This window comes from Dipodomys ordii, unplaced genomic scaffold (genome assembly GCF_000151885.1).
Source record: "Dipodomys ordii isolate 6190 unplaced genomic scaffold, Dord_2.0 Scaffold46, whole genome shotgun sequence".
NCBI classification, from domain to species: Eukaryota; Metazoa; Chordata; class Mammalia; order Rodentia; family Heteromyidae; genus Dipodomys; species Dipodomys ordii.
In genome coordinates, this window is record NW_012267262.1 from 12,234,720 (window position 1) to 12,255,643 (window position 20,924).

The 20,924-nt window shown below is 44.6% G+C and overlaps 1 protein-coding gene across 3 annotated transcripts in view; it reads right to left on the bottom strand.

Moving 5' to 3' along the window:
- The window catches only part of Elf5 (E74-like factor 5 (ets domain transcription factor)), a 32,774-nt gene that overhangs the window by 10,210 nt on the left and 1,640 nt on the right, over positions 1–20,924 (bottom strand). The window contains exons 2-4 of one of the 3 annotated variants that reach the window (XM_013019576.1): positions 20,068–20,214; positions 12,052–12,176; positions 2,061–2,294 (exon numbers count right to left, since the gene is read on the bottom strand). In XM_013019576.1, coding sequence (XP_012875030.1) covers positions 2,061–2,294; positions 12,052–12,172 — 355 coding nt within the window. In that variant the 5' untranslated portion in view covers positions 12,173–12,176; positions 20,068–20,214. Of the gene's footprint in view, positions 1–2,060; positions 2,295–12,051; positions 12,177–20,067; positions 20,248–20,924 lie in introns of those variants that run through there. The other 2 variants (XM_013019577.1, XM_013019575.1) reach the window with 2 other exon arrangements.

A 20,924-nucleotide genomic window follows, 5' to 3' on the forward strand; every position in this document is an offset into this window, starting at 1 on the left:
AACCCAGGGCCTCAGGCATGCAAGGCAAGCACTCTACCTACCACTGAGCCACCTTCCCAGCCCCTACTGCTCTGAATTCTTATGCAAGACTGTTGCTTGGGAATGGCCAGGCAGGGTCTTAAGTAGGGGTTCATGCTTCTTTCCCCGAGCTGCTGGGAGACCCTCAGTCCTGTCTCCTTTCAGGTACAGGCCTGCCTCTGGCTTAGGGGACAGGGCAAGCAGTGTTCAGGGCTGCCAGGCTTGGCTTTCCTGCCCTCAGGCACTCGTGACCTGGAAGGAGCCAATGGAGGCCAAAAACTCACAGAGCTGAAATGTTCTTGGTGGTGTTCCTACCCCCCACAGCAGCCCCTTCATTCAGGGGAGCCCTAGACTGCTTGGTTACTTCCAGTGGCAGGGAGCTTCCTGACTCTTGTATCTTAAGTTTCAGAGAGATCTTCCTTAAAATCAAGCTGGGCCGTGTTTCCTTAAGTTTTAAAACTTTCTGCCTCTTGGTGATATAGATGATAATGAAAATGGCTGCGGTTGACTGCAGTTACCTCCTTCCGGCCCGGCCCTGATAATCTTCTATTAAATCCTCTGCAGAAGCCTGGGGAAGTATGGATCATTATTATCCCAGTGGACACATGAGCCAGTGGGGACTTAGACTCATTAGTTTTCCCCTGAGCCTTATGGCTTCCAAATGCTGGGGCCAGAGACATCACGTGGGTCTTTGTGGCTCCCATTCTGTCTTTGCCCTGAGCATCTATGAATCAGTACGGTGGGCTGGTTGACCTTGGGAAAGTCACTTCACAAGTTAGGACATTGGTTCCTGTGCTTGTAATGCTGAGACACAGACTCAGATGTTCTCCCAAACCTTTTCATGCCCATCTACATCATCTTCAGGGAAGTGAAGGGTTCTATAGAACCACTGGTGTCATTTGAGCCATCTGGCCATTTGAGCCTGGACTATTATGAGTGGGAGGAAATAAAATGCCAGTTATTTCAATTTCTCATGAAACATGAAAGGGAAGGTCTATTTAATATTTTCCCTTCTGCCTATTGTTTATGGAGAGAGACCTGTGAAAATGACAGCAAAGGAGAAAGCTCCACCCTTTATGCTTTCATATGGCATTATTTTGTGGTTGTCCGTCTATTTCCTGGTCAATCCGGAATGTAATTTTAAGTCTGTCTTTTCTTTCTTTGTTTTTTTAAATTTTTTTTAAAAGAATGTACTCAATTTAGAGTGGACAGAATAGCAGATTCCTGTAATCCGAGCACTTGGGAGAGACTGAGCCAGGAGAATTTTGAGTTCAAGGCCACCTTGGCCTACATAGTAAGATCCTGTCTCAATAAAATTAAAAACAAAAAATAAGATGTTGGATGCATCCTAGATATTTATGAGGCTGAGATATGCGGATCAAGGTTTGAAGCTAACCTGGACATAAAAGTCTGTAAGACTCTTATTTCCAATTAGCCACCAAAAAGGTGGAAATGGAGGTGTGGCTCAAGTGGTAGAGTGCCAGCCTTAAACCAAAAAGCTAAATGACAGCATGAGGCCCTGGGTTCAGACATCACTGCTGGCAAAGGAAGGAAGAAAGAAAAGAAAGAGAAAGAGAGAGAGAGAAAGGAAGAAAGAAGGAAGGAAGGAAGGAGGAGAGAGAGAAAGGAAGGAAGGAAAGAAGGAAGGCAGACAGAAAGGAAGAGGGAGAGCTGGGTGCTAATGGCTCACTCCTGTAATCCTAGCTACTCAGGAGGCTGAGATCTGAGGATTGTGGTTCAAAGCCAGCCGGGCAGGAAAAGTCTGTGAGACTATTATCTCCAATTAACTACCAGAAAATCAGAAGTGGCACTGTGGCTCAAGTGGTAGAGTACTAGCCTTGAGCTGAAGAGCTAAGGGACAGTGCCTTGGCCCAGGGTTCAAGCCCCACAACTGACAAAAAAAATAAAAAATCATTTAACTCTCTCACTCTCACTCTCATACCATACCAGAGTAGAATTTTGCTGTGCTAGTCGTAGGAAGGAAGGGTTCCTCTGTGGTGTCTGGTGTGCACCCCAGGCATGCTGGGTCCTCTGGCACTGACCTTGCGTTCGGATGTTCTGGAGGATGAAGTACAGGTACTCGCCGCAGATGCCAGCTGCCTCGATGAACTCCTCCTGCGTCATGCTGCACAGTTGCGGGCCGCTGATGTTGAAGTGGCAGAAGGAGATGCAGTTGGCGTCCAGCTTGTACTGGTCACAGCAGAACTGTAGCCATTCCCACACGTGGCGCTTAGTCCAGTACTCGGGGTGGACTGATGTCCAGTAAGAGTCACAGGCTGCACCAAAGGAGAGACAAGGGAGGGATGATGGTCCCCATGGGTGACCTCAGGAGACCCAGGTAGGCTCATACCTTCATACCTCACCAAGTAGACTGAAATGGCTATGGGTGCTTATTGTTTTTATTTTTAGGGGTTCAGACCACCTCTTTTTTTTGCATAGACCATGAGAAAGGCATCCTGCAGATGGACTTTGGGGTCAGCAAGGAAAGAGAAGGTGAGGAATGACCAGATCATGTCTTGGTGCTAAGAAAGGGGTGGGGTGGGGGGTGGTTGGTAGAGGAGAAAAGCAAAGAGCATTTCTCAGTCATTTGGTTTTGGACAACAGGAAATTCAAGAACATAAACTGACAGGCCTGGGTTCAAATCCTTACTTGGCTAGTTTCCACTTGGGCAAGACTCATACATATTTGAGCCTTGATTTCCTCATCTGTAAAAGGAGGATAACATGACTAACTTACAGGGTTCTTATGGACTTTAGGGTTAATGTACATAGACGGATGCATGGGAAATAACCAATCTATTCAATGGTTCTTAAGTGTTCAATTTTCCATTCTGCATATGAAACTGGTTTGATTCCTTCTACTCTGGTTAGCTACCTGCTTTCACAGGCCTTCCTGGGCCACAGGCTGGGGAGGGTTAGATGTTGCTCAGAGTCTGCCAGGCCTTGGATCAATGCAACAGATGCCTGTGGAGTGAGGGGTCAGTCATGGCAGAGTTGGTTGTATCAGTGTCCTGTGTTTTTTGTTTTTTGTGGTGTTTTGAGAATTTGTCAAAGGAGATGTGTGTGTACACATCCAAACAGATGTGGCTGCCATCCTGTCTGGAAAGCTGGGAAGTGGCTATATATGGTCCAAGGACAGAGATTTGGATCTGAACAGCCCTGTTTCAAGGGGAAACTGAGAGTGTGTGGGTAGATTTAGAACCTGGAAGAGATAAGGTACCAGCAGTTAGTCAAACACTTTAATGCAAATAATTCTTACAACCACCATGGAATCCATTCACTATTTACATCATTGACATTCACCATTCATTATTTACATCCATCCATCTATCCATTTATCCATCCATCATCTATCCATCCATCCAACCATCATCCAATAAATGAGAGATCCAGTTTCCCCATTGGAAAAATGGGGATAATTGTAGTACCAATATCACAGAGTTGTTCTACAGATTAAATGACCTAATATTATGTCAAAGTTCTTAGAACAGGGCCTGGTAATTTAATGCTCCTATTATCATTATAATTTTGCATCTATTTTATGTGGCATAAGTAATTGCACATTAAAAATTCATGATAGAAGCTGGGTGCCAGTGGCTGAAGCCTGCAACCCTAGCTACTCAGGAAGCTGAGATCTAATGATCATTGTTTGAAGCTAGCCCTGGGCAGAAAAATCCTTTTGAGTCTCTTATCTCCAATTAACCATTCAAAACCCAGAATTGGTGTTGTGGCTCCAAGTGGTAGCCCACTAACCTTGAGCCCAAAGAGCTCAGAGACAGCACCCAGGCCCTGAGTTCCAGCCCTACAACTGACAAAAATATAAAGAAAGAAAGAAAGAAAGAAAGAAAGAAAGAAAGAAAGAAAGAAAGAAAGAAAGAAAGAAAGAAAGAGAGAAAGAAAGAAATTCATGATAGATAAGACACATTTAGTTTCTGTCCCCTGGGTGGTCACAGATAGGGAGCTGGGGGTTGGGTTGGGGTGAGTAAATCTTAGGAGAGCTCATGACCAGTATAAGGCAGAGCTGGGATTTGAACTTCATTTTCTAAAATCATCAGGCTTGTCCTCAGAGGAAGGGAGTGAGCATGGAGATAGGCTGAGTGCTGGAGAAAATGAGAAGGTCTGAGGGGAGGGGCAGAGAGGTAAGCTCAGGACTCAGGGATGAAAGGAAGGAAGGGTCATCCTCATTAGACTTCACAGCTAGTGGCAGTGGTGCCATTGCTATACTCCATTTAAATGCTGCCTATGCTGTCTCTGTCCTTAACAGAGCTGTGGTGCTGCTGAACTCCGCCAGGAGATGGCGCTCTACCCTGCTGGAGGCTTTTGTAAGCATTCAAGGTGCTGTGTCCTTGTCAACATCATTATAAGGTTGTCAAATCTCCCCAACAAGCCCACCAAATAGGTGTGACTGGAAAGTGGAAACTAAGGCTCCTCCTAAAAGCTCAGGACCCTTCTAGAAATCTCTTTTCTACTGGGAAGTGGATTGAAGGGTAGTCAAGTCTAAGCAATAGATTGGTTGAATTTTATTTATTTTGTGTGCCAGTACTAGGGCTTGAACTCAGGGCCTCATGCCCTTGCTCCCTTACCTCCAAGGCTGGCACTCTACCACTGAGCCACTTCCAGCTTTTTGGTGGCTAATTGGAGATAAGAGTCTCATGGACCTTTCTGCCTTGACTGGCTTTGAACTGGGATTCTCCTATCTCAGCCATCTGAATAGAAAGGATTGCTGGGATAAGCTACCAGCATTTGGCTTTGATTTAAAAATTTTTGATAAGTTTTTTATTGTGAAAATACTGTACAGAGGGGTCACAGTTACATAAGCAAGGTGATGAGTACATTTCTTATCAAGGATTGTTGCCTGATTTTAAAATTAAAATTAAAAGGTTTTTTCTCCTTCCTTCCTTCCTTTCTTCCTTCCTTCCTTCCTTCCTTCCTTCCTTCCTTCCTTCCTTCCTTCCTTTTCTGCCCTGGGAATTGCCTCATGTATATTTTACCACAGAACTATATATATATCCTTAGCTCCTTAGAATTTTACATGAATGTAGATGAGACAATATCTCTGCCAGGCTGGTGGATGGAAGAATGATGGGGCGGGCAGGACCCAACCATCCTGTTCTTGCTCCTGGTTTCTAGTTAAAGCCAGTTTCCCAGATCCATGGCAGGTACTTTGAGGCAGGAAGGGCCTCATGGGAAAACATAACCCCTTCCTGCGTCCAGTCCATGAGTCCAGTCTATGTGTTCATCTACTGATTTCTGGCCTTTGGCCATTCCTGGCTTTCTGATGGGAGATGTTTATGAGCCTTGACATTCTTCAGCTGCTGGTCTTGTGCTGGGCCCTGTACAAGATGGCTATCAGTGGACTGCTGTGGGAAGGCAGACCAGAACAGATTTCTCTTCATGGAAACATTTCTCTGAGTCTCTGTTCCCTGCCCCTCTCCACTTCCAATGCCTTCTTATTTTCCTTGGCACTTGAAGGAGACCATATTGTTTCTGGAAGTCAAGAGGGCCTGAAGGATTCTGGGAAGTGCTAAGTGGGGGGTTGACTTGACATCAGGAAGGTGTTGCTGGCTAGGCTGCCACTTTCAGCTCGCCTGTGGAGCTCACCCACTGAGCAGGCTTTGTGTGAGTCTCTGGGCCTGGAGGGGAGCCAGGGCAGTTCTCATCCAGCAGCCCCTAGAGCTGACAGGAAAACAGCTGTTCTCAGGGACATGGAGGGGGCGCATGGGAACCAGCATGCAAGGGGGCTTTTTGGTTGTGGTGTTCTTGTACTCCTGTCCTCAGGATGAAGACGGCCTCTGGGGGAGGCTGAGGAGGTGAGACCGTGCAACTCATGGCTCACGGCCATCTTCCTTTCCCCGTCGTTCCCTGTTCTCCTCCATAGGCTCCTCCCCTCCTCTGAGTTCCCATTCCTTTCCTGAGCAATTCTGCTCATCCCCAACATGGCCGCTCATTTGCCTCGCACAGAGCTTTCTCGCAGGTGGCCTGCTTGGAAAGTTTTGGGAGGATTCACAGAACCTCCATGGCAGCCCTTGAGCTCCCGAAACAGAGGAGCATGGCCCAGCTCACAGTTGGTGCTTAATAGGCATCATCATGTAATCTCCAGTGATTTTTATTGGTGAAGACGCAGAGGTTCTGTGGAGTTACACAGCCTTCTAAGGGCACAGAGGTAGTCAGAAAGGGAGTTGGGTTCTCTCTAACTCCTCTAGCTTTGGATGTGGGTAATACATATCATCATCACACCTCTCTTGAGGAAGGCTGGGCGCAGGTCTTGAAGAAAGATTAAAACAGGATTTAGAAGAAACACACACACACAATCAGAGAGAGAGAGAGAGAGAGAGAGAGACAGACAGACAGACAGACAGATAGACAGACAGAGACAGAGACAGAGACAGAGGGCGGGGGGAGAGCAAGCATCTCAAGTAGTCCAGGCATAGCCCAATTTTGAAAGATCAAAGCAAAGGTGGATAATGCTAGTATTTCCAAATCCCAGGAAAAACAATCTTTTAGGCTGGGTAAGGTGTCATATAGCTGTAACCTCAGTATTTAAGAGGCTGAGGCAGGCAGATCCTAGAGTTTGAGCCTAGTCTAGGCTCCACAGTGAAATCCTGCCTCCAGAAAAAAAAAAAAAAGGACCTTTCTCCTGCTATTTGCGGGAGATGAACTTAGAACAAATTAAAAGAGGGTTACACAAGTCAAAAGAGGACATACTGCCATCTCTGAAAGAGTCATTATATTGTCTGCAAAGCATTTTCCTTAATGTACCTATTATCAGAGAGGCTGAGCTATGTGGCCTCTCTGCCCACATTACTAGTTGAACCTGGCTGGTATCCTGTATCAGTAAGCTTAATCCAAATGTCCACAGGCCACTATTAAGCAGCAGGCTTTGCTAGCTCTTTTGAAGTCTGAAGTGGGTCAGGGCACTTTCGTTTGAGGGCTGGTTCCATTGGGAAAGATGAGTTGGTGAGGAGCTCCAACAAGGGCTAATTTTCATAAGGATGCTATCTATCTGCTAGTATTTACTTAAGGGCAGTAGGTGTGTAGCGTTCAGAGCAGGGGGCTGATGTGCTTCTGTTTCTAAAGTCAGCAGGTCTTGTCCACACTCCTATGGCCCTTGGTGGGGACATGTGTGTTGGAAAGTTCATACAAAATGAGAGTTCACTGCCTAGTTCCAATTGTGCTCAGAGGAATAGGGACTTGCTTAGTGGGTAGCTGGGTGGGGACCAAACAGAGCAAAGCAAGCTCAGGGGTTGGTGAGGGGAGACAGTCTGCCTCCGAGGCCCGGAGTGAGACAACTGCAGGCCATAATTAGCTCGGTTTATTAGCATAGGGAGTTGGGAAAGTGTTTTGCCTGGGGCTGCGCTGAAGAGAGGTGGTGAGTGAACTGGGCCATCAATGGAAGCTTTGTCACCCAAAGGAAAGACTTTATGAGGGGAAACCTGTGAGGATAAACCGGATAAATTGTTTCCAGGTTTCCTTCTCAGCCTGTTCCAACAGCCTTTCTTGGCTTTCTGTTCAAGCCTCTTGAGGGCCTTAGACTCTGAGATGGGAAAATAAAACCCAGGAGCAGTGTAAGAAATTGGCTGGAGAAAAGAGGAGAAGGGATGGCAAAGGGCCTCTGCTTTGGGAACCCAGCCCTGAGTGTTTCGGAACCATAGCTTTCCCAAAGGTGGACACGTGAGGACAAACCAGAGACAGAATCCCCTGGGATGTGACTGTCACCATGGAGCTCATCTCAGACTGGTAAATTCTGTTGCATCTGTTCATTGAAGTTTGATAAATCATTCCCAGATGTGTACCACTAAGTCTCCTCTCAGATTTCTAGAACCAGCGTATCAGTCTTGCTTTGAAAAGCTCTTGTGGGATCCAAAAGCCTTTCTACCTGATTTTCTGAATATTAATACTTTGATCAGTGTTTTTCCATTTAAATTTTTCATGTGGGTATGCTGGTCCTGGGGCTTGAACTCAGTGTGTGGACACAATCTTTGAACTTTTGTACTCAAGGTTAGTGCTGATTGACCCACAGCTCCACTTCTGGATTATTATTATTTTTTTTTTTGGTGGTAGTAGTTAATTGGATATATGAGTCTCAGGGACTTTCCTGCCCAAGCTGGCTTTGAACCATGATCCAAAGATCTCAGCCTCTTGTGTAGCTAGAATTATATAGATATACCCAGCTTAAAAATATTTTTATTGGCACATATTAGTTCTACAAAGGGACATTAATTTTTAAAGAAAAATCTCTTAAAATTAAATCTCACTTTGGATATTAAAAGCTGATATATTCATTGAGTACATTGTATCTATCAGTATGAACACTTGTATTCTCTTTTCACTCTATGTGTGTGTGTGTGTGTGTGTGTATGTGAGAGGGAGAGAGAGGGAGGAAGAGAGAGAGAAAGAGAGAGAGAGAAGAGAGAGAGTTTGAACTCAGGGCCTTGTACTCTTGCTTGGCACTTTTGCTCAAGATTGATGTTTTGCCACTTGTACCATGCCTTAACTTTAGGCTTTTTGCTGATAAAGTGGAAAGAAGAATTTCACAGATTTGTCTTCCCTGGCTATCTCTGAACTATGATCCTCAGCTCTCAGCATCCTGACTATCTAGGATGAAAGGTGTGAGTCACTGGCACTGGGACATAGTGATAATGCTTTATTTTGAAAAAGCTGAAGTCAAAAGCAGTGTTGAACAGATGAAATTCTCCAGTATTTTGCAAGCAGTGGCAATTTGCTTTCTAGCCATCAGTGCAGCCAAGCAGAAGTACCACTTTTAAAAGTGGAGCAGGCCAGAGTCCCTTGGGGTGAGCACATTGAAAGCACAGATTCTGTTGCTTTCTGCTGCCTTCTTCTGAAAAGGTTTGCAAATGGCTGGATTGACTGTACCAGCTGAGCCTTCCTTTTTGGCCACTTTTAGATGTCACTTGTCTTGAGGGCCCATCCCTGCTTCTCACCTCCCTTCTCTTGGTCTCAGAGCACCTACACTGGCAATGTTGGAAGAGGCAAGGTTGTGATTGAGAGCTGTGTCGCTTTGTTCAGCTGAAGAATGAACCCAGAAGAGCTGAGGGGTGCTTCCTACCTCTCCAGTCATTGCTAAGTGTTCCTGGCTACATGTATCCTTACCAAGTACCAGGGACTTGCTAAATACTTTGCAGACTATGTTTCAACCCACCCTTCCAACTTGAGGAAGCATACATTGCTAAGAGAAGAAACAGGTATCTCATAAAGCTTGCTGGAGGGCTGAGAATGTGGCTTAGTGGTAGAGTGTTTGCCTCCCATGCATGAGGCTCTGGGTTTGATTCCTTGGGACCACATACATAAAAAATAAATAAATAAAATTAATTAAACAATTGAAGCTTGAAAAAAAAACTTACTAGACTAGGGTTATAACTCAGTGGTAGAGAGCTTGGCCAGCATAAACAAAAACCTTTGTTCCATCCCCACGGCTATAACAACAAACCAAGGCAGCTGGGTGCCTGTGTTTTATGCCTAGAATCCTAGCTACTCAAGAGGCTAGAGATCTGAGGATAAAGCTGGAAGTGAAGCTGTGGCTCAAGTGGTAGAGCGGTAGCCTTGAGCAGAAAAGACAGCTAAGGACAGCGTCCAGGCTCTAAGTTCAAGCCATATAGCCATCTCTCTTGTCTGTCTGTCTGTCTCCTCTCTCTCTCTCTCTCTCTCTCTCTCTCTCTCTCTCTCACACACACACACACACACACACACACACACACACACACACTTCAGAAGTGGAGCTGTGGCTAGTGTAGTAGAGAGTTAGATTTGAGGGGAAAAAGAAGTTCAGGGATAGCATCTAAGCCCTGAGTTCAAACTCCAGTGTTGGTGTGCACACACACACATATACCCACACACACCCAAAACCATCCAAACTAATCAAGCAACCCAAACTTGTTGGCAGTAAGCCAGCATTTGAAGTCAGACTCCAACAGGAAGCTGACCTTAGGATAATTCTAGCACTTGCCATCCAAGATGGAGATTCTCATGAGATAGAGACACTTCTGATGTCTCTGGCCACTAAACACTGAATATTCGCCAAATCCTGGCTATTCTTGACACATCCTTGGTTGGGAGGGTTTTTCCCCCCCAGAAGAAACTTGGACCACTGTGTCAGCTCTCTGGTGGTGATGTCTTTGTCCAGAGAGATGCTCACTTACGAGGACTAACTTCGTAGTCAACTTTGACTTTTAGGAGGTCAGAGATATTCAGCTGCTTCTGAAATCCCAAGCCCTGTCATCTCTCAGGGAATGTTAGAAATTCTGACTGCTCCTGAAGGATGTTTTATTTTCGCTGGTCTCACACTCTGGTGGAAATGTCTGTCCTCTCAAAATGATAGAAGGGAAAGGGTATGCTTGCAATGTTGCTTGATGCAGGATTTAGAGAAACTTCTGGGGGAAAAAATCCTCACATTGACTCAGTTCTTCTTCTCATGCATTGATGGAAATAGAGAGGTTTCAGAGAATCTAAGACTTGGACAGTGAAGCCACAGAGTGAAGCTGGAGTTAATGCTCTTGAAATTTTTTTAAGTGTGGTCTAATCTACTTCACAGCACATTTACTTTTTTAACCCCTTTAAGTGTAAAGCCCAGGAACATTAAGTTTATTCCATCCAGCTCTGGAACTTTCTCATCAATCCCAAGGCACGAATCCACTGCTTTTATAAGCACCTGCCTGTGCTGGTCCTGGGTCACATCACATCTCAAACCCTTCACAAATTATTTACTAATTTTAGTTTCATTACAACTCTACAAGGTTGGCATTATTATTGTCTTCACCCCCTCCCCAAATACACAGCAGAAGATTGGTCCTATGAGAGGCTGAGTGGCCTAGAGAGCAAATGTCAATGCAGTACTTCACGTTTAGGATGAGGTGTGTGTGTGTGTGTGTGTGTGTGTGTGTATGTGTGTGTGTGTGTGTGCGCGTGCGCGCTCAGGGCCTGGACTCTGTCCCTTAGCTTTTTCTCTTAAGGCTGATACTCTACCACTTGAGTCACAGCTCCACTTCCAGTGTTTTGCTGGCTAATTGGAGATTAAGAGTCTCTCATACACATTCCTGCTGTGTTGGCTTCCAATTGAGATCTTCAGATCTTATCCTCCTGTACAGTTTAGGATTATGGGCTTGAGCTACCAGTGCCCAGCTGGAGGGTGAATTCTTGACAACTACAGAAACATATTTCAACACTTGAGCACTGCCTGGGTGGGCATCTGCCTGGGAGGTGAGTTCATCCTCCCATTGCCTTTCCAACTGCTACCCAACAGAGCAGGCAGGAAGGGGCTCGTGCCAGGGTAGGTCTGGAATAACTGTGGGATGGCCTGATGCCTGGGTGGGTAGAAGGATGGGAGTCAGGCTTTCCCAAGGTGGGGCACATGTGGAAGATTGGAGACCCTGAATCTGGCAGTGCAGCCCTGGCCTCTGGTTCTAGAGGCTGGGCCTTCACCTCAGAAGCTGGGTGGCTCCTCATGGTACTTCTTGCCTTGGGAATCTAAGTTTGGACTCTGGCAGGATACAAAGAGTTGATCTCAGCAAGGAAGGACTGACAGCTTGGTTGGTGTTTGCTTCCCCTTGCGGGGTGTGCACTCGCTACACCAGCAGCCAGCCAGCTTTGCTGCCATCTGCAGTCACTCAGACACTGACTCAGGCACAAAGGCCTCAGAGGATTTCTGGGACAAAGCTTAGCTGGCTTCCCTCTGGCATAAGATTTGCATTAGGCCCCAGCTTCCTTCTCAGCTGGAGAAAACTGGGCTGAGAGGGAGGAGGAAGGAAGGGAGGGAGGTGTGGGGACAGTAAGGGTTTAATGAGTGTTGCTTTGGGCCAGGCTGTGTAGTCCACATGACACTAGGAGGAGGTGGAGGCAAGGGTTCCAGGCCTTTCCTTCTGTGAGAGGCTGCGTTCCCTCCTCATTGGCTTCTCCACAGCCTCTGTCCGGATCACAGATGTTTCCAGGCCCCTATACAGCCTGTCATACACCTAAGCCATTCCCAACCTTTCCAGCCTAGCCCAGCTGCCCTCAGATGGGCTTCTGCGAATGTACGTACCTGTCTGATGCTCAAAGGCAGGGTAATACTCTTCATTGCCAAACAGGTCGGTCCACGACATGAGGGGGTCGCAGAAGGACGTGTTGGGAAGAAAGGTGCTGTGTGTCACCGAGTCCAACATCACCCTGGAAGAGAGGAGAGCCCGTGAGAAGGGCCAGTGGGTGGGCTCCCAAAAGCTATGCATGTGGAAGTCTCTAGCAGAGTGCTCCCTATAGGTTTGTTGTTGTTGTTTTGTTTTGTTTTTGTTATTGAACTCTGGGCCTGGGTGCTGTCCCTCAGCTCTTCACCTCAAGGCTAGCGCTCTACCACTTGAGCCATAGTGCCACTTCCAGCTTTTTCTGCTTATGCGGTGCTAAGGAATCAAACCCAGGGCCTCATGCATGCAAGGCAAGCGCTCTACCACTGAGCCACCTTCCCAACCCCTTTTGTCGGTCATGGGGCTTGAACTCTGGGTCTGGGCGCTGTCCCTCAGCTCTTCAGCCCAAGGCTAGCACTCTATCACTTGAGCCACAGCACCACTTCTGGTTTTCTGGTAGTTAATTGAAGGTAAGACTCTCATGGATGTTCCTGCCCGGGCTGGCTTCGAACAGTGATCTTCAGATCTCAGGATTACAGGTATGAGCCACCAGTGTATGGTTCTATAGTTTTTTTTTTTCCCAAATAAAAACTATATATATTTTTATTGTTACTGTAGAGTTGATATACAGAGGGGTTACAGTTAGAGGTATCAGGTAGTGAGTAATAAGTACAATTCTTATTGTACCATGTCTCTCCTTATGTGGTTCGTTTTCCCTCCCATCCCCACCCGTAAGATATCCAGTTCACTTTCCACATATTGCCTACTGAGTACCATTGCTGTAGCTGCTCATCCTTGTTCACTTCTTTATGCCCTTCCCTAGCCTCCCAAATACAAGCAAATAAGCAAAAGGAAAGGAAAACAAAAACAGCAACAATGACAGCTAAAGAATGTCTCTTGTTTCCTTTTCTTGGAGTCCATTTCATAGAATATTATTTTATATGGTCATCTGTGCACAGATATTGTCTTTGTCTATGACTCCTGTGCTTAGACTCCTTTGGCTTCTGTATGTTAATGATTAGGGTCCCATATAACCTATCATGCCCCAGTGTTACTTATTCATATATTAAAAAAAAGAAACTGGGAAAGTGGTGTGGAGGTTGAAGGAAGAGATTATGATAAAAAAAAAACTAAGTCTTCTAGAATCTGGTTAAAGAAATCACTGAGTAGCTGCAAAACAACAAACAACAAGAAATATAGCAGCCGGTACTGTCTTCCCTCAGTTGGATTCTTTAAGCCTCACATGTTGTTTGAACCCATTATATAGATGGCAAAACTGAGGTAGGGCTGAGATAAGTACCTAAGTAACAACGAGCAAGCGACAAGCTGGGATTTGAAGATGGAGGCCTCATTAGGCACGGCTGCCTCTCTATGTACTTGTCCCATCACCTCACATTTGACCTTCAGAACTTTGACATATAATATTTGACAGTACACTTCTCAAAATGGAACAAGATTGGCTGTATGTACAATGTGAAAACTTGTAAGCTCTGAAAACAAGATGTGTGTGTGTGTGTGTGTGTGTGTGTGTGTATGCGTGCGTGTGCATATGTATTTGGTGCCATCTTATTTTCCGGTAGAACAGTCCTAAGCTGTAGTTTTCTATACATTTGTGTGTTTATGTCTATGTACACATACATATAAAATTATTTGTGTTAAATATGGCTCATGCCCGTAACTCTAATATCTTAGGAGGCTGGGACTTGACTATCATGATTCAAAGCCAGTCCAGGCAGAAAAGTCTGTGAGAATCTTAATCTCCAATTAACCAACAAAACACTAGAAGTGGGGGGTGTGGCTTAAGTGGTAGAGTGACAGTCTTAAGCAAAAAACTAGGGGAGAGGAACTTGGCCTCTGAGTTCAAGCCTCAGCACTGGCACAAAATACAACATAACACAACACAGCAAAACAAAAACTATGTTAAATAGCTTTATGGCTACTATTATAGCTCTATTTATTGTACTTAGGGAATATTCATGTTATGTGCTGCTAAGATATTAATGTGTTGGAACGATGTTGGAGGCTGATGTATGTTCATACAGTGCTTCACCTTCTTAACATGTGAAGATTTCTGAAGGTTACAGTACATCCTGTCCCAGGGTTTTAAAGAGGAGCATGTCAAAAAGTGACGTTTGTGCTCTATGCAATGTACTCTAGTGTTGCATCTCCATGATTCATGGTCTTAGGAGAACCATTCTGAGGAAGGTATGGCAGTGGAGTTTCATTGTGCAGATGAGAGGTAGGGGCTCTGAGATTCCAGGGAGCAAGTGCAAAATCTACCTAGCTGGCAGGGGACAGTGGCCGGATGGGAGCTCAGGATGGCCTGTTTAAAAAGCTCATGCTCTGGAATGGAGATGAGTACTTGCCTAGAGACTGTGAGGCCCTGAGTTCAAAACCCAGTATAACTGGGGTGGGGGAGGGGGGCTCATGATCGCAAATACTGAGCTTTGCTTCCCAGGCACACTGCTTAGGGATGCTCCAGGAACGGTGTGTGTTTGAGCTTGGAAAGAGAGCAGAAAACATCTGACCTGTGGCTCCATTCAGACTCTTGTCCATGCCAGTCTCATCTTTGCTGCTTCCCATATTCCCACAGTTTGACAAAAAGAACTGTATTTGGTAGATTAAAAAATTGATTCATGGGCTGGGAAGGTAGCTCAGTGGTAGAGAGCTTGCTTTGCATGCATAAGACCCTGGGTTTGATTCCTCAGCACCACATAAACAGAAAAAGCCAGAAGTAGTGCTGTGGCTCAAGTGGTAGAGTACTAGCCTCGAGCTGAAGAGCTGAGGGACAGTGCCCAAGACCTGAGTTCAGGCCCCACAACTGATCAAAAAAAAAGGAAAAAAAAAGGGAAAAATTGGTTTATACAATTTCTGTTTTCTGAGTGCTTGTGCTGTGTGTGTGTGTGTGTGTATGTGTGTGTATGTGTGTGTGTGTGTGTGTGTGTGTGTGTGTGTGTGTGTACACGTGATGCCGGCCAGTACTGGGGTTTGAACTCCGGGCTTGGCTTTTCTTGCTCAAAGCTACCACTTGAGCCACAGCTCCACTTTTGTCTTTTGGCTGATTAATTAGAGATAAACGTTTTAGACTTTCCTGCTTGGGCTAGTTTTGAAACATGATCCACAGATCTCAACCTCCTGAGTAAGTGGGATTACAGGCATGAGACAACAATGCTGAACTTTGATTCTTGATGTAGTGTTAATGAACTAGGCTGTTTTGACCCCAATCTAAATGAAGGACAGGGAAGCTAAAAGTTACACCACTGGCAAATATCAGCACAAAGACCAGAATCCAAATTCTGGCATATTAAAAGAGAGTATCTTAAAATGGTCAGGATTTGCTGGGCTCTATGACCTGTAATCCTAGCTACTCAGGAGGCTGAGATATGAAGAATGTGGTTTGAAACCAGCCTGGAGCAGGAAAGTCCTTAAGACATATCTCCAATTAACCAGCAAAAAGCCATAAGTGGATCTGTGGCTTAAGTGGTAGAGCATTATCCTTTAGCATGAAAGCTCAGAGACACCACTCAGGCTCTGAGTTCAAGTCATAGGCATATGAGCATATGTGCACATGCGTGCACGCACACACACACACATACATATACACGTCAGGATTTTATCCATTATGTAGTCTAGTGTTCCCAAAACAATGATCATTTGCCTATTACCACAATTACTTTATTCAATCCATACACTTTTCTGGGCACTATTACTTACTTAAAATATTTAAAATAATTCAAATGTGTCTCTTTAAAAAGAAAACTTTGCCACTTTAAATGAAAACTTATTATTCTTTTAGTGAACATAAAAATAAATATGCAGGTAGAAGCAGGAAGATAATGAAATCAAGACCAGCCTGAGCAGAGCCAATATGATTCTATCTGAAAACAAAAACAAAATACAAGCTAGGCATCAGTGGCTTATATCTGTAATCCTAGCTACTCAAGAGGCTGAGATCTGAAGATCCTAATTCAAAGCTAGTCCCAGGCAGGAAAGTCCATGAGACAACTTCCAATTAATCAACAAAGTGCCGAAAGTAGAGGTGTTGTTCGTGTAGTAAAGTACTATCCCTGAGCAAAAAACCTAGGGGACAGTGGTCAGCCTCTGAGTCCAAGCCCTGGTACCAGCACAGAAAATAAAGAAAGAAACAAAAGAAAATATAAACCAAAGGGCGAGGAGATATGGCTCGGTGGAAGGCTGTTTGCCTAGCATGTGCAAAGACCTGGGTTCAATTCTTAGTACTGCCAAAAAAGAGTATAAACACACACACACACAGATAAACAGAAATTGTTCATCCATGTTGGAAATGAACTATATAACTGTAGGTGGGGGAGGGAAGGATAAAACTGGGAGAAAATGAGGGAGAGGGTCACACTGTTCAAAAGGAAACGTACTCATTACCTGACATGTAACTGTAACCTCTCTGTACCTCATCTTTACAATAAAAAATATTTTAAAAAGATGTTCATTCATGCCCCACCCTAAACCAGGGGTTAACAAGATACAATATACAGGCCCAATGCAGCCTACACCTAATTTTTTTATGTCCTGTAACCAAAACCTTTTTTTTTCCCCACTGAAAAATACACAATTGCATAACGTTGTTGATTTTGCATTTTGGCCTGCAAAAATGCAAAAAAGTTTGAGAAGGGTTTGTCAACCTCTGGGCAGAATCAACTTGCCCTTGACCTGTGCTTTGAGAAACCAGTACTGGAAAATAGTGGAATGTTGCCATCTTTGCTCTTACCCTACCTTTGTCTGGGAAAGGGAGTGGAATCCCAGGCCACAGAGTTAACTTGGAGTGAAGCCCTAAGTTCCCCAGTGCTTGGCCTTCCTTTTCTAAAGGAGGTGAATTAGATCAAAGTAATACATATATATATATATATATATTATATTTATTATAAAAATTATCCATATAATTTAATATATTATATAATGTATATATGTATATAAAACATATTATATACATATATATACATATAACAATGGAACACCTTTGTACAATTTATATATGCTAACAAGAGGAAAACACAGAATTACAAAAAAAATGAAACAGCTACATCTCAGGCACAAATGTATGGTGATCCTAAGAGATCAAGAAATTTCATGATTCTGGAAGCAAGGATGAATTCTTTGGGTCTGTTGGCAAATTTCTCATCTTAATCCACATCCAGTGTGTGTGAGAACTAGACATAAATATAAAACAGTTTGATTCTCACTCACATCAATATAAAGCAGTTTGATTCTCACTCTGGGACACCATTTTTGGGCCAGTCAAAAAAATCGCCATCTCTTCTCCAAAGTCATCTTGATGCCAGGATAGGATTAACAGGGTCTGGCAGTTATCACAGCCATAGATCTATCAATCCCAAGCCAAGGCTGCCTGAGTCTGAGCTCTGATTTTCCCACTGATTGGCTGATTTTATATCCTGAATTGGAGGGCCAGGATGAATGGAGTGGAAGGTTATAAAGCAGGCAAAGATCTCTGAAACCCAAAGCTATATCTGCTTTCTGGATGGGATGCTAGTAAAGTAATTCTCAGTGAAAGCTAAGAAGGAAAATATTCTTCTTCCCTTCTGGCCTAGAGAATTGAAGAATAGGATGGCAGCCTACTGGCATGACTGGTTTTTAAAATATACCATCTTCCTGTTTTTATTAATGTGATGTACAGAGGGGTTACTGTTTCATAAGTCAGGTAACGAGTGCATTTCTCTTTTGGACAATATCACCCCTTCCTCAGTTCCCCACCCCCAGTTTTCTCCTCTTGTCCCTGTGCACAATTGCATAGGTCATTTTCTACATGGCGTCCACTTGAATGCATACTTGCATTTGTTCATCCTTCCTCCCTCCATTTCTGCTCCCTTCTTGTCCCTTCGAAAGACAGAAAAAAGAACAAAACAAACCATCCCCCCACAAAGGAAAATAAACACCACCACCACCACCAATGTTTCCATTTCCTGGCATTTATCTTGATAAATACTATTTTAAATGTTTACAGGTGTTATGTCTTTGGGTTTCTCCCCTAAGAATATCCTCCTTTAGCCTCACTGTTTGTGTGTGAATGCCTAGAGTCCTGTATAATTTATCATGGCATGACCACTTTTGAGTTCGGAGAAAGAATAGGTAGATGCCCCAAAGAAAGAAGACAGAACAGAGATTACAGGCCTTCCATGTCAATATGGAGTCAGTCCGTGAAATACCAAAGCCAGCCTCACTTCAAGTGAGATGTTCCTGACTAATAGTTTTCAAAAATCACTTGGTATTTTGAAAGAACTTCATTTGGTCAATTGAGTTTAATTATGTCAAAATCAGGACTGATTTTGATCAATTTACCTTTCAGGATTCTGATCTCTTTCCTCCAGCCTGCTCTCTCCATCTAGCAATCTCTGCTGGGCTACACACACCATGCTGGATCTGATTCCCTTCTCTGGGAAATTATACCCATTAGTTTTCCTTAAAGGGCTCTCCTGGGTATACAACATGTTATTTCACTTTCATAATTGTTACTTGCTTTTTTGGGGAAAATGCCTTTTATGAAAGCAATGAAAGTTTCTTTCATTCTTTGTGTTAAGCCATTGAAGTAGGAGGAAGTGTTTTTAACTCTGGGCTTGTCACAAAAGGCCTGGGCCACTTAGCCAGCATGCCCTAGGTGTGTGAGTTCAGGAATAATAGTTGCTTTGTGTTCCGAAACCTCTCTTCTTTAGGCCGTTGTACTAATCGAACACTTCTGCTCTTACAGCGTTTCTTTCATGTAGGTGGAATAGGGTGGGTGGGAAGGAACAGAAGTGTGGGGCCCATGTCTCAGTAAGAGCATCGAGGCTCAGCGTTTCAAAAGTCTGTGCCTTTGGTTCCACCAGCCATTCGCAACAAGGGTGATGGTGGAAAAAAGCCTCCACAAGGGAGATCCTTCTAATTAGGTTGCGTCTGTACAGGACAATAAGGGGATTCTAGGACTTCTTTGGGCTGATGGTTCAGCCACACTTTCCATTTGAGGTATTGGCTTGTCATCTTGAAGAGCCCTGAACTTGGAGTCACAACTCTGTCTCTTCAACCAACCTCAGCTTCAGCTACTATCAGGTGTGGAGAACATCCATCCTGAGAGTTATAGAAAGCTGGAGATGTTCTATGATACACAAAGGGACCGGTAGGTAATGCTTCCTGTTGGTCTTCCTCTGCCCACTGGTCTGTATTGATAAATTTTGTATGGCATGAGGAGGATTTATTTATTTATTTTTTTGTGCCAGTGCTGGGATTTGAAATCAGGGTCTGGACTTGCTCAAGGCTGGAGTTCTACGACTTGAACCACAGCTCTACTTCCAGCTTTTTGAGGGCTAATTGGAGATAAAAGTCTCACACACTTTCTTGCTTGGGCTGGTTTTGAATCATATCCTCAGATCTCAGCCTCCTGAGTAGCTAGGATTATGAACCATCGATGCCCAGTTTGAGAATCATGTTATAAATATCCAAATGGCTATTGGCCGAAAAAAAGGTTCCCATCCCTGTTGCTGAAGGCTGAGGAAATGGAGTCAAGGTTGGCCCTGATTTTGCAATTTTCTCCAGATACCCAACTGATTGGGCCAACACATTCAAACGTGCACACACACAAAGGCATATTCAGATACATGCTTGCATTTACAAACTGTGTTTACCAAAACTCACCAAACTAAAGACACATCCAGCCCATGTCACCATCGATTAAGTTTGTGGCTCATTTCTCTCTTCCTCTTCCTTCTTATGCCCACTGCCGAGCCTCAGGATAGTTGAACAGCATTCCCACAAGATACCCTGGCTCTTTAAACACTCACCCACCTCCCACTGACATGATGATTGGAATCAACTTCCCTAACATTAGTTTCTACTTAAGGAAGAATCTAACGCAATTAACAGAAGGTGGTGGAATCCAGTGAGCTCCCTTCCGCTTGAGAGAGAAAGGCAGTAGGTACCTTTAGGCTTGAGACCAGGCTGGCCTGTAGGCTGAGATCCCTGGACACCTCCAGCGTCTTTCTATCCCCTCTCGGAGCTGGCTCACACACCAAATGCACACCCAGGGTCCACCCAGTCAGAAGGACAGGCCTGTGGGCTCCTTGCTCCTGCATGAACCAGAGATTACAGTAACAGGTGGGTACCCATGGCCTGAGCCATCAGGCAACGTTGCTCAGCCTTCCAGAGAGAGGAGAAGGGGCAAGCCACTCAGCCTTGGCCAGTTTGCCAGAGGAGGAAAATTCCTTCCTGACCCTGACTGGAATCATCAACTTTGCTCTGGGCATGTGACCAAATATCTACCCAATTAAGCATCTAGAAATGGATTGTTTATATGTCAAAATATCGCCATGCGGAACAAGGCCATGCATGGGAAAGGGGTCGGGGTGGGGGTGGGGGAGGTTGGGAAGTACTTTCCCTAATCCATATGGGCAGTGCCATTGGAAAGAAAACACATTTTTCCTCCCCCAAATCTCCAGTGACACTTGAATGTCCACTGTGCCCTGAGCCCCGGAACAAAGTAGGGTCAATTTCCCACTCTGGAGATTTCCCCAAGAAGGGCAGACTCAGGAACACTCAGGGCAGCATTTCGACACTGGCTGTGAAAAGATTGTGGGTTGGGTGCTTGAGTGTTTGTTCTGGAAGAAAGCACGGCAGCTGTGAGCACCACCTTGTTGATGGCTGGTCATGTGAGTCTTTATTTTTCTTTAAGTAGTTTAGAGACCTATCATGTTTGTTTGTTTCTAGCTGTTTTTTATTTTTAAATCAAAGGTGCCCAAAAGACTCATAAAAGGAACATCATATAATTTCCTGTGGGTTT